General features: G+C 37.2%; 1 protein-coding gene and 1 pseudogene across 8 annotated transcripts in view; one reads left to right on the forward strand and one right to left on the reverse strand.

The window, feature by feature from the left end:
- CCDC66 (coiled-coil domain containing 66) overlaps positions 1-18,064 on the reverse strand; it is a 52,342-nt gene that overhangs the window by 25,464 nt on the left and 8,814 nt on the right. For 5 of the 8 annotated variants that reach the window (XM_065884938.1, XM_065884936.1, XM_065884935.1 and 2 more), the window contains exons 4-7: positions 17,507-17,951; positions 15,865-16,030; positions 15,575-15,678; positions 14,007-14,128 (exon numbers count right to left, since the gene is read on the reverse strand). In XM_065884938.1, the coding sequence (XP_065741010.1) occupies positions 14,007-14,128; positions 15,575-15,678; positions 15,865-16,030; positions 17,507-17,951 (837 nt within the window). Of the gene's footprint in view, positions 1-13,096; positions 13,199-14,006; positions 14,129-15,574; positions 15,679-15,864; positions 16,031-17,506; positions 17,952-18,064 lie in introns of all 8 variants that reach the window. The other 3 variants (XM_065884937.1, XM_065884940.1, XM_065884933.1) reach the window with 2 other exon arrangements.
- On the forward strand, positions 6,610-6,696 carry LOC136130081 (U6 spliceosomal RNA; annotated as a pseudogene).

The following is an 18,064-nucleotide window of genomic DNA, read 5'->3' on the forward strand; positions in this document are numbered from 1 at the left end:
AAAAGGCATGCTTCTGGGTGGTGGGTGGTTTCAGGACACTGGGCTAGAAAAAAACAGATCTTCCAAGAGGAAAAGCAGCACAACCAAGAGCTACAATCATTTTGGAGGGTGGGCTGGAGTACTCTGAACTTGAAAGTAACTGTAAAATCTCTGGAACCAGGACTACACAGTTGTGCACATGGCTAAAATCCTGGTTTTCATGTGCTTATTGGCCATATCTTTGGAGCCATATCTGTTCAGTCTTTTCCTTATTTTCCAATTTTACTAACACAATCGTCCCTTGGTATCTGTGGGGTATTGGGTTGCAGGACCTCCTGAAGATACCAAAACTGGCAGATACTCAAGTCCCTTACATAAAATAGTGTAGTATTTGCATGTAACCTATGCACATCCTCATGTGTATTTAAAATCAACTCTAGGTTACTTACAATACCTAACAGAATGTGTATGCTACGTAACTAGTTGCCAGTGCATAGCAAATTGAAGTTTGGCTTTTTGAAACTTTCTGGAATATTTTTTCCCTGATATTTTCCTTTTTCTTTTTTTTTTTAACTGACTAATTACTTTATTATACATTTTCATAAAGAACTTTATGTATGTTATCTTTTTTAGCCCTCACAATAATAACAATAATAATACGAATTGGCTGACAACACTCTCTCTGTTACAAGCACTGCTGGGCATTTTATATACATTAATTTCCATGATAAAATTATGGGGTAGGCATCATTTTTAAAGAAATGAGAACTAAGGCACAGAGGTGTTAAGTATCTTATTAAGACTCATGGCATCTGGAAGTTTTTTCCAAACATTTTCAGTCTGAGATTGGTTGAATCTATGGATCTGGCACCCACGGATACAGAGGGCCACTTGCATCCAGCTATTCTGATCTTATTTCCTTCCTTCTACTTCCTTTGGGTTTAACTGTTGCAATTCTTTCTCTAACTTCTTGAAATGAATACTTAGATCATTTATGTTTTGCTTTGTGTCTTTCTCTTCCAAGAAATGCATTTAAGCCTATAAACTTCCAAGCACAGGAAGCTCATATGTTCTCATATATATTTTCATCATCATTCGGTTCAAAACACTTTCTAATTTTGAGTTTTCTTTCACTTAGAAGACTATTGCTTAAATATCAAACATTTGGAAATTTTGTTATTTGTTACTGATATCTAGCTTAATTCCACTGTGATCAGATAACATATTCTGTGTAATCTAAACCTATGAAATTTGTTGAGACTTTATGGCCTAGCAAATTACTAATTCTCACATTTTTTCGGTTTTTTTTTTTTTTTTTTTTGCAGTACGCGGGCCTCTCACTGTTGTGACCTCTCCCGTTGCGGAGCACAGGCTCCAGACGCGCAGGCTCAGCGGCCATAGCTCAGCGGCCCAGCCGCTCCGCGGCATGTGGGATCTTCCCGGACCGGGGCACGAACCCATGTCCCCTGCATCGGCAGGTGGACTCTCAACCACTGCGCCACCAGGAAAGCCGTTAATTCTCACTTTTAATTTCTAAAATATTTTGCCTATAGATTTTTTGGGTTTTCTATATAAATGACAAACTGCTACAGTTTTATTTTTTCCTTTCCAGTTCTTACGACTTTTAATTTGTCTTGCTATACTGGCTAGGACTACCAATAACAAATAGTAATAATAATAAGGGCATTTTATTTAATTTTTAATTTTAAAGGGACTACTACTAAAATTTCTCATTTAGTATGATGTTCGCTATAGGGTGGTTGTTTTTTTTTTTTTTAAATACTCAATTGGAAATTCCTTCTAGTTTAATTGCCTGAAATACTGTCCTTAACAAACTGGCTTTGAGTTTTATCAAATGCTTTTCCTGCATCTATTAAAATGTTTTGTTTTATTGTGTTAAAATGGTACACTATACTTGCGGATTTTTAAGAATTCCCTTAACCCATTATGAACCTTAGTCATGATATATTACCTTTTTACAGATTATCAAATTTTACTTGTTAATATACTTTTTTAGAATTTTTGTGTGTATATTCATGAATGAAATAAACTTAATTTTCCTTTTTTGTTATTTTTTCTGGCTTTAATACCAAGTTTATACTGGGCTTGCAGAATGAATTGGGGGCCATTTCATATTTCTACTGCCTGGAAAGCTGAATAAATTTGGGATTTATTTCTTTTAAGTTTGGTAGAAACTGTCAGTAAAACCATGTGGGCATTTTGTTCTCCTTGTGGGAAAGTTTTTTTTTACCCAGATCTACAATTACTTTAACGGTTACATAATTATTCAAGCTTTTTACTTATTTTTATGTCAGTTCCTGTAAGTTATAACTTTTCCAGTAATTTACCCACTTCATCTAAGTTTTCATAATTATTGGCATAATATATTAACTTACTAATGATTCACTCTCTACCTGCAATGCCATTTTCACTCATTATATATTTTACCGACTGGTGCCCTATTTTCTTTCCTTTTTTTTTAATTTTTAAATTTAAGTAAAACTGACCTGCAACACTATGCTAGTTCTAGGTGCACAACATAGTGATTCAATATTTCTATACATTACAAAATGATCACAAGTCTAGTTACCATCTGTCACCATACAAAGTTATTACAGTATTATTGACTATATTCCCCATGCTGTACATTTATCTCCATGACTCATATTTTTTAACTACAAGCTCATACCTCTTAATTTCTGTCACCTATTTCACTTATCCCCCCACCCCCCTCCCCTCTAGCAAAACCACTTCTTTATTCTCTGTATCTATGAGTCCGTTTGCTTCATTATGTTCTGTTCATTTGTTTTGTTTCCTAGATTCTACATATAAGTGAAATCATATAGTACTCTTTGTCTTTCTCTTACTTCACTTAGCATAAGTGAAGTAATTAGATAGACTTCTAGGTCCGTCCATGTTTTTATAAACAGCAAGGTTTCATTTGTTTTTATGGCTGAGTAACATGCCATTATATACATACACCACATCTTTATCCATTCATCTATCGATAGACCTTAGGTTGCTTCTTTATGTCCCCTATTATAAACTGCAATCAACATGGGATGCATGTATCTTTTCAATTTAGTGTTTTTTTTCCTTTGGAAGAATACCCAGAAGTAGAACTGCTGGATTGTATGGTAGTTCTGTTTTTAATTTTTGGAGGAAACTCCAACCTGTTTTCCATAATGGCTATACTAATTTACATTCCCACCAACAGCTGGTGGGAAAATTCCTTATTTTCATGATCTATTTCTTCTAATTTAGGTTTATTTTGTTCTTTTCCTAACTTAAGAGAGATTTATCTAGGTTTAGTGTTATGGGTAATTGGCGTACACAACTTACTCTCAGTGTTCTCCTCCACCTGTTTAGTTGTTAGTAAGTTCTGCTTCTTATTCTAAAAGGGGATTCACAGGTATATGAAGTACTTAGTACACTTCTTGGATCCTAACAGGTCCTCAAACAAATCAATTTCCTTATTTTATTTAATTATTAAATCTTTCTGATAAGGCAAAGAGACCCACTCAGTTGTTTGCTTTTTTTTTCTTTTCTTTTTTTGGCCCCGCCATGCAGCATGTGGGATCTTAGTTCCCTGACCAAGGATCAAACCTGTGCAGTGGAAGCACGGAGTCCTAACCACTGGACCGCCAGGGGATCCCCCCCACCCCAGTTTTGAATAAGGAAGAGGATTTCCTTCCATAAAGTTTAACTTTGGGAGGACTGAGATAGGGTTCCTCTGATTCCAAGACTGCCAGTATAGATGGGCAACGGGAATCTTTAGCTAAGACTGATTCATTTTAGTCAAGCTATTGTACTTCTTTCTTCTGAAATTAGGCCATCAGTGGACTGGTACTAGTTTATAACTTAGTCACAACCCATTTCTGTTGTGGAAAGGACTTCATAATTCACAAACACTCTTCTCAGAATTCTAAAGTAACTTGACAACAAATGGAATATAAAGCTTCTAGGCATTCAATTTTTATTCTACAGGGTTGTGACCAACTATTAAAAAAAAAAAATCCTGTCCTGTAAGTGCTATAAATCTAGAGGAATTCTTGTTGAACTCTGAACCATGCTATAATGAGCTCTTTTTGGTACATGACATGGATAGAAATGTTTTATGGATTATCCTTTATACCTGTGAAAAAGAATAAAGGAAACCTCATTTAAAATGGAGTCAGAAAGCCCTGAAGGTGGAGCTGTCACCCATATATGACTCACCACAGCTTACAGACCCCACCAAGATTTCCTTCTCACTAGCAACAAGCTTCCCACCACCTGCAGCTACCACAGCCCTCCCCAATTTCCTCCTTTCCTCTACAAAATCAAGTTCCTCTCCTCTGTTCTCCAAACTTGCCTAAGGTTTGTCACAGTTTGCTTGTCCTGAATTACAACTGTCTACTATACCCAAATAAACTCATGTTGCTGGTAAAATAACTTGCTCTTTTGTTTTTTAAGGTCAACATATCCTTCTGTGTGTCAGAAATAATACGTAATATTTTTAAAAGTCAGAAAGTTGAAATGCCAAACAATGGAAAAGATAAAATATACATAATATAGTGATGATTATTTTATATGAATATCTTGGGCATTAATGCAGACTGGTGTTTGTGTATCTACTCATTAAGAAAATATAATACCAAAAGGATCCACATCAAACTCATATCCTGCACAATAACCACCACCTTCAAGAGTCTATACACACACACACACAACTGTTAAAATAAAACAAATTCAGCGAAGCTGCAGGATACAAAACCAGGAGAAAAAAATCAGTTGCATCTCTATACACTAACAATGAACAATCTGGGAAAATAAAATTAAGAAAACTATTCCATGTACAACAGCACCAAATACTAAGAATAAAATACTTAGGAATAAGTAGGCCAAAGAAATGTACACTGAAAACTACAAAACATTGCTGATAGAAATTAAAGACACAAATATCAATAAATGGAAAGATCCTACCTTCATGAATAGGAAGACTTCGTACTGTCAGGATTACCTAAAGCAAGCTACAGATTCAAAGCAAACCCTCTGAAAATCTTGATGTTTTTTGCAGAAATGGAAAAATGCATCCTAAAATTCATATGGAATCTCAAGGAACCCTGAATAGGTGAAACAATATTGAAAAAGAAAATTGGAGGACTTAACCACTTTCTGATTTCAAACCTTACTACAGAGAGGGGGAAGATGGTGGAAGAGTAAGACGCGGAGATCACCTTCCTCCCCACAGATACATCAGAAATACATCTAAACGTGGAACAACTCCTACGGAACACCCACTGAACGCTGGCAGAAGACCTCAGACCTCCCAAAAGGCAAGAAACTCCCCACGTACCTGGGTAGGGCAAAAGAAAAAAGAATAAACAGAGACAAAAGAATAGGGATGGGACCTGCACCAGTGGGAGGGAGCTGTGAAGGAGGAAAGGTTTCCACACACTAGGACGCCCCTTCACGGGGAGACTGCGGGTGGTGGAGGGGGGAAGCTTCGGAGCCGCGGAGGAGAGCACAGCAACAGGGGTGTGGAGGGCAAAGCGGAGAGATTCCCGCACAGAGGATTGGTGCCGACCGGCACTCACCAGCCCGAGAGGCTTGTCTGCTCACCCTCCGGGTTAGATTGGGACTGGGAGGTGAGGCTCAGGCTTCGGACCGATCCCAGGGAGAGGACTGGGGTTGGCGGCGTGAACACAGCCTGAAGGGGTTAGTGTACCACGGCTAGCCGGGAGGGAGCCCGGGGAAAAGTCTAGACCCACCAAAGAGGCAAGAGACTTTTTCTTCCCTCTTTGTTTCCTGGTGCTTGAGGAGAGGGGATTAAGAGCCCTACTTAAAGGAGCTCCAGAGACGGGCGCGAGCCGCGGCTAACAGCGCGAACCCCAGAGACGGGCATGAGACGCTAAGGCTGCTGCTGCCGCCACCAGGAAGCCTGTGTGCGAGCACAGCTCAATATCCACACCTCCCCTCCCGGAAGCCTGTGCAGCCCGCCACTGCCAGGGTCCTGGGATCCAGGGACAACTTCCGCGGGAGAACGCACGGCGCGCCTCAGGCTGGTGCAATGTCCCACCGACCTCTGCCCCCGGTAGGGTAATCAAAACAGTGAAACAGTGGCATACAGACAGACATACAGAACAAGTGAACTGAATGGAGAGCCCAGAAATACACCCTTTCATATACAGTCAAATGATTTTCGACAAGAGTGCCAAGATGATTTGATGGCGAAAGAACAGTCTGGCGCCGGGAAAACTGGATATCCACATGCGAAAGAATGAAGCTGGACCATTACCGTACACCATATATAAAAATTAACTCAAAATGGATCAAAGATCTAAACTGTAAAACTCCTTTAGAAGAAAACATAGGGGGAAGCTCCACAACGTTAGATTTGGCAATGATTTCTTAGATATGACACCAACAGCACAGGCAACAAAAACAAAAAATAGGTAAAATGGACTTCATCAAAATTAAAAACTTTTGTACAAGAAAGGACACTATGAAGTGAGTGAAAAGTCAACTCATGGAAGAAAATACCTGTAAATTATATACCTGATAAGGAGTTAATAACCAGAATATGTAAAGAACTACTACTTTCTTTTTTGAAAGAAAGAAAAAAATCCAATTCAAAAATGGACAAAGGTGCTTGCTTCGGCAGCACATACAGAGAAGATTAGCTTGGCCCCTACATAGGATGACATGCAAATTCGTGAAGCATTCCATATTTTTATCCCAGGAATGCAAGGATTCTTCAATATACGTAAATCAGTCCATGTGATGCACCATATTAACAAACTGAAGGAGAAAAACCATATGATCATCTCAATGGAGGCAGAAAAAGCTTTCGACAAAATTCAACACCCATTTATGATAAAAACCCTTCAGAAAGTAGGCATACAGGGAACTTACCTTAACATAATAAAGGCCATATATGACAAACCCACAGCCAACATCATCCTCAATGGTGAAAAACTGAAACCATTTCCTCTAAGATCAGGAATAAGACAAGGTTGTCCACTTGCACCACTGTTATTCAAATAGTTTGGAAGTTTTAACCACAGCAATCAGAGAAGAAAAAGAAATTAAAAGGAATCCAAATTGGAAAAGAGGAAGTAAAGTTGTCACTGTTTGCAAATGACATGATACTATACAGAGAGAATCCTAAAGATGCTACCAGAAAACTACTAGAGCTAATCAATGAATTTGGTACAGTTTCAGGATACAAAATTAATGCACAGAAATCTCTTGCATTCCTATACACTAATGGTGAAAATCTGAAAGAGAAATTAAGGAAACACCCCCATTTACCATTGCAACTAAAAGAATAAAATACCTAGGAATAAACCTACCTAAGGAGACAAAAGATCTATATGCAGAAAACTATAAGACACTGATGAAAGAAATTAAAGATGATACAAACAGATGGAGAGATATACCATGTTCTTGGATTGGAAGAATCAACATTGTGAAAATGACTATACTACTCAAAGCAATCTACAGATTCCATGCAATCCCTATCAAACTACCACTGGCATTTTTCACAGAACTAGAACAAAAAATTTCACAATTTGTATGGAAACACAAAAGAACCCAAATAGTCAAAGCAATCTTGAGAAAGAAAAACGGAGCTGGAGGAATCAGGCTCCCTGACTTCAGACTATACTACACAGCTACAGTAATCAAAACAGTACTGTACTGGCACAAAAACAGAAATACAGATAAATGGAACAACAGGATAGAAAGCCCAGAGATAAACCCACACACATATGGTCACCTTATTTTTGATAAAGGAAGCAAGAATATACAATGGATAAAAGACAGTCTCCTTAATGAGTGGTGCTGGGAAAACTGGACAGGTACATGTAAAAGTATGAAATTAGAACACTCCCTAACACCATACACAAAAATAAATTCAAAATGGATTAAAGACCTAAATGTAAGGCCAGACACTATAAAACTCTTAGAGGAAAACATAGGCAGAACACTCTATGACATAAACCACAGCAAGATCCTTTTTGACCCACCACCTACAGTAATGGAAATAAAAAGAAAAATAGACAAATGGGACCTAATGAAACTTAAAAAGCTTTTGCACAGCAAAGGAAAACATAAACAAGACGAAAAGACAACCCTCAAAATGGGAGAAAATATTTGCAAATGAAGCAACTGACAAAGTATTAATCTCCAAAATTCACAAGCAACTCATGCAGCTCAATATCAAAAAAACAAACAACCCAATCCAAAAATGGACAGAAGACCTAAATAGACATTTCTCCAAAGGAGATATACAGATTGCCAACAAACACATGAAAGGATGCTCAGCATCCCAAATCATTAGAGAAATGCAAATCAAAACTACAATTAGGTATCACCTCACACCAGTCAGAATGGCCATCATCAAAAAACCTACACACAATAAATGCTGCAGAGGGTGTGGAGAAAAGTGAACCCTCTTGCACTGCTGGTGGGAATGTAAATTGATACAGCCACTGTGGAGAACAGTATGGAGGTTCCTTAAAAAACTACAAATTCAACTACCATATGACCCAGCAATCCCACTACTGGGCATATACCCTGAGAAAACCATAATTCAAAAAGAGTCATGTACCACAATGTTCACTGCAGCTCTATTTACAATAGCCAGGACATGGAAGCAACCTAAATGTCCATCAACAGATGAATGGATAAATAAGATGAGGCACATACATACAATGGAATATTACTCAGCCATAAAAAGAAATGAAATTGAGCTATTTGTAGTGAGGTAGATGGACCCAGAGTCTGTCATACAGAGTGAAAAAGTCAGAAAGAGAAAAATAAATACCGTATAACTAACATATATATGTGGAATCTTAAAAAAAAAAAAAAAGCTTCTGAAGAACCTAGGGGCAGAACAGGAATAAAGACACAGATGTAGAGAATGGACTTGAGGACACAGGGAGGGGGAAGGGTAAGCTGGGACGAAGTGAGAGAGTGGCATGGACTTATATATACTACCAAATGTAAAATAGATAGCTAGTGGGAATCAGTTGCATAGCACAGGGAGATCACCTCAGTGTTTTGGGACCACCTAGAGGGGTGGAATAGGGAGGGTGGGAGGGAGACGCAAGAGGGAGGAGATATGAGGGTGTATGTATATGTACAGTTGATTCACTTTGTTATAAAGCAGAAACTAACACACCGTTGTAAAGCAATTATACTCCAATAAAGATGTTTAAAAAAAATGCACAAAGGACTTATAGACATCTCTCCAAAGAAGATATACAGATGGCCAATAAGCACATGAAAACATGCTCAACATCAAGAATCATTAGGGAAATGTAAATCAGAACTACAATGAGACACCACTCCACATCCATTAGGATGGCTATCAACCAAAAAAAAAAGAAAAAAAGAAAAGAACAAGTGTTAGTGAAGATGTAGAGAAATCAGAACCCTTGTGCACTGCTGATGGGAATGCACAATGGTGCAGGAGCTGTGGAAACGGTATAACAATTAAAAATAAAGTTATCAAATTAAAACTGGTAAAAATTTAACATAAAAAGATAAAACATAAAATTACCATATGATCCAGCAATTTCACTTACAGGTATATACCCAGAAGACTTGCAAATACAGACTTGGAGAGATTATCTGTACATCAAGGTTCATAACAGCATTATTCCCAATAGCCAAAAGGTGGTAACAACTCAAATGTCCATCAACATTTGGATGAATGGATAAACAAAATGTAGTATCATACATAAAATGGAATATTTTCAGTCTTAAAAAGGAATGGAATTCTGATACATGTTTACAACATGGATGAACCCTGAAAACATTAAGTGAAATCTGTCAGACACAAAAGGACAAATATTGTGTTAGTCCACTTAAACGTACTGAGAATAATCAAATTCATAGAGACAGAAAGTAGAATGGTGGTTGCCAGGGGCTAAGGGGAGGGAGAAATGGGGAGTTACTATTTAATGGGTATAGTTTCAGTTTGGAATGATTAAAAAATTCTGGAGATGGATAGTGGTGATGGTTGCAACACAGTGTGAATGCACTTAATGCCGCTTAACTGTACACTTAAAAATGATTAAAATGGTAAATTTTATGTTATGTATATTTTACCACCACAAAAGGGTAAATTTGATGTTATGTATATTTTACCACCAAATTTTTACCACCGAAAATTAAGAGGAATCTTTTGTTGGCTAACTGCAGAACTATGGTCTGGTGGTAGCAGTAAGAAGCTAGCAGAATGATAACCTCACTTTCTATCCCATGTTAGTATGCTAGAATATACTCCCTTCACTTAAGAGGCTTCCCAGGAAGGGGTAGTCATTAGGGAAAGCCAAGGTTTCATGGAGGTGACGTATTCTCACAAAGGCTGAGGCTGTAAGTAAATTTCTTAGAAACACAAAAAGAAATTTTAAGCTGCACAGTGTAAAAAAATGTTTGGGCTGAACAATACAGGAAAGAGAATACATGACCATTCAACTGGGGGAGGAGGAGTAAGACTGAGAATCAAGAAGAGGAGAGAGGAAAGGAAGATGGTGAGAGGATTGACTCTTAGCAGCCTCAGGGTTCAGAATGGACCTGTGCTTTGTAAATTATAACTAGAGCAAACTTTCATTAAACACTTGTTATATGTCAGCCACTGTCTTATGCACTTAATATGCATTACCTCATGTTTTTTTAATTTTTATTTTTTGCGGTACGCGGGCCTCTCACTGTTGTGGCATCTCCCATTGCGGACCACAGGCTCCGGATGCGCAGGCTCGGCGGCCATGGCTCACAGGCCTAGCCGTTCCGCGGCATGTGGGATCTTCCCAGACTGGGGCACGAACCCGTGTCCCCTGCATCGGCAGGTGGACTCTCAACCACTGCGCCACCAGGGAAGCCTCGCATTACCTCATGTTTTAACAAAATTGGCCTTGATGATTCTGCTTGCAACTAAGTTTCTCCTCCTCTCAATTACATGAAGAGGTTAACTTAATATTCAAATAATATAAATGGTTGTGGCTATGGCTGGGATTTATGAAACCAACTGCTTTCAGGTATTTAAAGGGGGATTTTTTTGTTGCAGTTCATGTCCCCCCAGTAGCACCTCTCCATTATCTTACAGCATTCACACATAAATACACAAAAACTACATTTAAACAGTAAAAATATGCATAGGTAATCATACTCTAATCCTTGGTTATCCAACTCTGGATTTAGTATATGATTTCCTTTCTAGTCTTTCTCCCATCCCCAAACCCTATCTCTGACTCTAAAATATAAGTAACTTTACTGGTTTTCTAGATTATTAAAAAAAAAATGACACATGCTATCATCCAAAAAAAAAAAGCAAAAAAACTAAAAGTCACCTTAAATGGTTCTTTATCTCATTAACAATCATAGTATAGATTACTCCCAGATAATAAATGACCTAAAAAGCCATGCAAAATAAGCAATAATAAATGACATGCTAACACTTCAACTGACATTTCAGTAACAGAAATACCTAATACTTTTAGCATTAAAGTTTTTTTAATCCTCATGTTGAAAAGTAAATAAGCTTACAACTGATTCTCAATGACGTCATGAGTAGTTTTATTTGCAGTTTTTAGTAGTATGTGCATGCATCAATTTCTAAACTTTAAAAACTTATAATTATCATCCAGAACTATAGAGTTTTCCAAAATAACTTCTAGAAAGACTAATTTATTGCCTTTTAACATTTGGTCAAAGTGCTTTTGGGAACACAGAAAAACGTAATTCATATTTCATTCCTTTTGTTAACGTAAAATTATCGACAGACTATAAACTGATGTAGGCTAGTCAGTCCTATATGGAGCAGAACAAGCTGCCATGCAAACAATCTAACTGGCAGGGTTCTATAAGAACTCTACCAGTACTGAAAATGTCTACCACCAGAATCATATCTTTAGGTTACTGCCTTACTTTCAGAATACATTTGTTAAAATGTAAATGTTCATTAGGAAGGAAAAAAAGAAATAGTTAATAACTTTTTTAAAATTTAAGGAGCAGGGCTTCCCCGGTGGCACAGTGGTTAAGAATCCGCCTGTCCAGTATTTACAATATCCAGGACATGGAAGCAACCTAAGTGTCCATCGACAGATGAATGGATAAAGATGCGACACATACATACAATGGAATATTACTCAGCCATAAAAAGAAATGAAATTGAGTTATTTGTAGTGAGGTGGATGGACCTAGAGTCTGTCATACAGAGTGAAGCAAGTCAGAAAGAGAAAAACAAATACCATATGCTAACACATGTATATGGAATCTAAAAAACAGAAAAAAAAGAAAATATCGTTCTGAAGAACCTAGGGGCAGGACAGGAATAAAGATGCAGATGTAGAGGATGGACTTGAGGACACGGGGAAGGGGAAGGGGATGCTGGGACGAAGTGAGAGAGTAGCACTGACATATATACACCGCCAAATGTAAAATAGATAGGTAGGGGGAAGCAGCTGCATAGCACAGGGAGATCAGCTCGGTGCTTTGTGACCACCTAGAGGGGTGGGATAGGGAGGGTAGGAGGGAGACGCAAGAGGGAGGGGATATGGGGATATGTGTATACATATAGCTGACTCACTCTGTTATACAGCAGAAACTAACACAACATTGTAAAGCAAGTATACTCCAATAAAGATGTTAAAAAAAAAAAAAAAGAATCTGCCTGCCAATGCAGGGGACACGGGTTTGAACCCTGGTCCAGGAAGATCCCACATGCCGCGGAGCAACTAAGCCCGTGCACAACTACTGAGCCTGTGCTCCAGAGCCTGCAAGCCACAACTACTGAGCCCATGCGCCACAACTACTGAAGCCCACGTGCCTAGAGCCCGTGCTCTGCAACGTGAGAAGCCACCACAACAAGAAGCCCAAGCACCGCAACGAAGAGTAGCCCCCGCTCACTGCAACTAGAGAAAGCTCGCGCGCAGCAATGAAGGCCCAACGCAGCCAAAATTAAAATAAATAAATTAAAAAAAATTTAAGGAGCATACTGCACTCAATAAAAATTAACTGGTGATTTAAAAGAGTATTTAGATTCACTTCTTCAAGGAAAATAAGTTATACAGTCATCATGTACTAAAGAGCTTATATATTCAAAGTAATGACATTTAGAACTTACCTCTAAAATCTGACTAGCTCTAGGCAGTGAATGCCTGTCAGCCTGGATCACCATTACCTGACTGGGAGACTGTGACAGAATGCTAGAATAGCTAGCAGAAGTCTAACAACAAAACGATAAACAAGGGCACTTTTTTGTCTAGTATTAAATACATGCAAAATTTAAAGGTCCCCAAAGCACTACCCGAGGGACACATGGTATATACTTATGTTTGATAAGCAATCACTTATGTCTGATAACCTTGCAGTGGATACCACATGGTCAGTGGTAGAGTTTTGTGGTCATCTATAACATCGTGGAGCTCTTTTATAGGAGCCTAAAGGAGGTGCCAGGGGCCTTTACACTCACCTACTAACATAGTAAGACTATTTACAGAATGCAAACAGAGTAGCTAAGGTCATAATTTAATTCAAAATAACGTTGTTTTAAAATACCATATGAAAAGTGAGTTTTAAAAAAATGAATAGGCTTCAAAAATAAGCTTTATGAGGGACTTCCCTGGTGGCACAGTGGTTAAGAATTTGCCTGCCAATGCAGGAGACACAGGTTTGAGCCCTGGTCGGGAAAGATCCCACATGCCATGCAGCAACTAAGCTCGTGCACCACAACTACGGAGCCTGCGCTCTAGAGCCAGTGAGCCACAACTACTGAAGCCCGTGCGCCTAGAACCCATGCTCCGCAACAAAAGAAGCCATTGCAATTAGCTGTCCGTGCACCGCAACGAAGAGTAGCCCCCGCTCACCACAACTAGAGAAAAGCCCGCGTGCAGCAACAAAGACCCAATGCAGCCATAAATAAAAAAATTTATTAAAAAAAAAAAAAAGCTGTATGATATAAACAAGGCTTAGCATTAAAAAAGTGCAGTTAAGGTATCTTATATTCCATAAGTGCCTGATTTTGATACTTTTACCTTAGCCTGATCGAGAATTTGAAGTTTTTCCCACGCTATTTTATCACCTTCAGATTTTTTCCATGGATTATTCCATTTTTCAGACGCTTCTTTTTCTTTCTTCTTTAAAGCAACCTGTTCATCTGTAAATAATGTCCTTTTTAAAAAAATATACAAAAACTGTAAAAAAAAAATGACGTAAACAAATCATGACCTTCTTAAAGAGTGCAGATTCCAACACAGATCAAAACTGTTTTTTAGGAAGGAGATTAACTCACAAGACAGAGAAGAATTTTAAGGATATGGAATAAAAGAAAATGTTTAATCGGAACCAAATTTAAGTGTGGCATAAATGGATGTAAAAATGTTTGTTTTACTACAATTATAAATAAGGAGCAAATTTTTCAGAACATATTTTATATTATGCTAATTATTGTGAGGTTCTACTCTACAGTAATGTTCATTTAATTATTACTAAAAGACTTAAAAGCTAGAACTCTGGAGTCAGAGAACCCTGGGGTCAAATTCAGGTTCAACCACTTCCCAGCTGTGTGACTGAAGGCAAAATGATGTTCATCCCTCTAAACCCCATTTTTTATTCTGTGAAATCAGAGCAATAATGATGTCTATTTTCAGTATAGGGCCTCACACAAAGTAAATATTTAATAAATGTCAGCCATTATTATTTGTAACTGCTGAAAAGTAAGGTACATAAAATCATGTGTCCAAATTTGTACTGAACAAACATTTAAAGCTGCAATTATGATATAAAACACATCAGATCTCCAAACCTTCTGATACTGCTACCATACATTTAATTTCTTTATTATTCTATTACTTTGACTTCCAACATCAATTCATTCCCTATTTCTTTGCTTATCTTTTTCTAGATCACCTGTCCTGGAAGGGTTGTGACTAACTGGTAGGATTTTCCAGTTCAGTGGACAGTGAATCCCATCTTCATGTTTTTAGTACAACTATTCCCAAGTACAACTATTACCTCGTGTATTTTCCAAACTCTGATACCTGGACCCTAAGTCTATTGCAAGAAGTAACAGGAGTTTCTTAGTTATTACCTTACTTACCTTAAGACCCTACTTAACAGAAATTATAACTTTTTCTGTTATGATGTCTACAGACTGAAGAAAAGAAATAAGCTTATTTTTGTATGGGATATACTGATTGATATCATATTGATGATTCTTGATTAGAATGCTTTAATTTTTTAAATGAATTATTTTTAAATAAAACCATCTTTAACCCACAGAATTTCTGTAATGGAAAAATATTAAAATGGATTCTCAGGAAATGAGAAATGTTTAGGAATCTTTGAGCTCCAGAAGGGTACTGATGATATTAATGTTCATCTGTGGCTTTTGGTGCACACCACAGAGCAGAAAACAAAAAGGTATAACATAAGGGAATGTGAAATCACAAAGTTTCTTATGCCACTTGCAGAAAACTACTCTAGATGGTGAATGTTATAAAACAAGGTTTTTGATAATATCATACTGCAAGATGTACTTCATCCTCAATATACATTCCTTAAGCCAACAAAACTATAATAAAATGTGCAATTAATTACCTACCAAGCTCTTTCCTCCACTGGGCTTTTTTTGCTTCCAACAAACCTCTATCACGTTCTCTTTCTCCCAGAGTACTGAATATGTCAGCTGGTTTCCATATATTCTCTCTAAGACAAGACACAAAAAATAACAGAAACCTTATCATATGTTTCTCTACAACTTACTCCATAAATATTAAGTAATAAACTTTTAAATAGCTCTAGTCTTCAGAGTAAATATTTCACATACAAGTCAAGGAAAAGTAAAACCATATTCCCAAGATGACCCCACAACAACAGATGTGAGTTACATACGTGGCAATTTTCTGCTCATACTGATTAGATGTCACCTGATTTTCATTTAAAACAGACTTTTTTTCATCCTGAACAGATGAAATGGCCTCAGTTTTCTGCGGAAGTCCCATGATGTTCTCATCCTTTGGCTGATCAGGAATATTGTTTAAATTTAGACTATACTGACCTAGAAGGTAAAACGCATGTTTTAAAATTAATACTAAAATTACATCTATTATAATACCTTATCTTGATACAGTTACGCAGTTTTAAAAAACACGGCTTTACACATCATCTAATTAATCACCTCTCACAGCAGTCCTCGCAGTGCGTATTACGATTCCCTTTTTGTCAAAAGAGGAAACTGAGCCTCAGAAGTTAAATGGCCCAGAGGTATGGCCACAGCCATACAAACTTCTGTTTCAAGTAAGAAAACAAGCAACCAGAAAAACCTCCATTTACTCTTGCCAACAACACTTTTACAAATAATATAAATGATAATACAAATCACAACTTAAAGGAGAATAAATGCAAACAGCTTTATAAAAAACTCATTACCTTGCCCTTATTTTTCTCATTTAGCTGGGAAAGCAATCAGTGATGATCTTTTCCATGGACCACTGTCTCTATATCCCAGCTGTATCTATTCCAAATGTTTTACACAGGGCTCATATGCTTGGCTCAAAAATCCCCCAATGTGATAGTTCTCCCAATGGAGAGAAAGCATATCTAATATGCAGGTCATTATATGATTAGGCAAATTCTGCTTTTAACTTTGTTGATATCATCTCCCATTAGGCCTAGTAAGTTTTTATTTTTTGTTCTTTGAACTAGAATTCTAGCCTTAAAGATAAAAGTTAGCTCCCTGACTTTACAAAGAATAATCTATACCAAGAGAAGGAAAATGACTCCATTTTGAGCCCCTTGGGAGTGCTAAGGAGCTACCTAGTCCCCAGACCAGTTGTGGGGCCTCTTCCTGGTGACTGTTAATTTTATTTTTATTTATTTCACGGTTGCTTAACAAAATTTTAATAATATCTCTATTCATAGTCACAATTCCTTAGCTCAAAGCTAAAACTAGAAGGCTTTTAAAAACATAATACAATACCCTGACTACTAAAATAGAAGGCATATAATACACCACTACTTCCAAGTCAGTGTTTTACGCTGGTTAAAAAGACAGTGCTGCCAATTCTTAGCAAGGATTGCAAGTCAGGAAGAGCAAAAGCCGGGGCCAGGAAAATAATCCTTTTCAGCAACTCATGTCAAATCTTCATAGCAAAATTCCCTCGTTTTTCATTAGAAATACAATAGCAATTTTTTTAGAACATTTTACATAATTAGTTTTCATGTAAGTAAAGCCTCCTACCTTCCAAAATTAGTACAATAGCTTTCTGAACTAAAATCTAGAATCCACAGAAACTAGGTTTCTTAAGGCCATGGTACATGAGAATAATATTCTGAGCATTAACCTTAAAACATGGCATATTTTAACTACAAAAGTAATTCTGCCTATGAGAATGTTTTCTAAATGAATATTTATTTTAAAACATTGTTACATTAAACTAGAATTTAAAAGGCACAGTTATGTAAAATCCAATGAAACTCAAATTCTAAAACTTATATATTGATAAACAATATTAAAACTTCAGAAAAATCTTACTTGTTTCCTCCTTCTTTCCATTCTCAGTCAGGGAAACTGATTTATTTCCTTGGTTTACAGTCATCAAAATCTGTTGTAGTTGGCCTTGTGTTAGACACACCAAACTGCTCTTCACATTTTCAGCTGTGATGTGCTTTTTGCAAGGCTTCTGTTTAGCTACTACAAATGCATTTATGCTGTTTCTAGTCTTCTGTATATCAGGGGTTGCAGGTGAAATTTCTTTCTGGATATGAAGATGGTCTTTATCTGCATACTGCTTGCATAAATCCTTAGTGGGTGAAAAAGTCATACTATTTTTTTCACTTTTTGCCAATGAAGTTTCTGAACCAATTCTCTTCTTTTGCGAAAGTTTTTCACTCCTGACACAAGTATTTTGTGATTTCAGAATGTATCCAGTTTGTTTATTTCTTAAAGGACATTTTGCAATCTTGGTCTTATTTCCCATCTGCTAAAACACCAGAAATTTATTCTTTACAAGAGCCCACGAAAAATCAACAATTATCTTTATATAATCAGTGATAAGTCAGGCTTCGAAACTTTTTTTTCTCATTTTGCTAG

The sequence above is a fragment of the Phocoena phocoena genome, chromosome 10 (assembly GCF_963924675.1).
Source record: "Phocoena phocoena chromosome 10, mPhoPho1.1, whole genome shotgun sequence".
Classification (NCBI taxonomy): domain Eukaryota; kingdom Metazoa; phylum Chordata; class Mammalia; order Artiodactyla; family Phocoenidae; genus Phocoena; species Phocoena phocoena.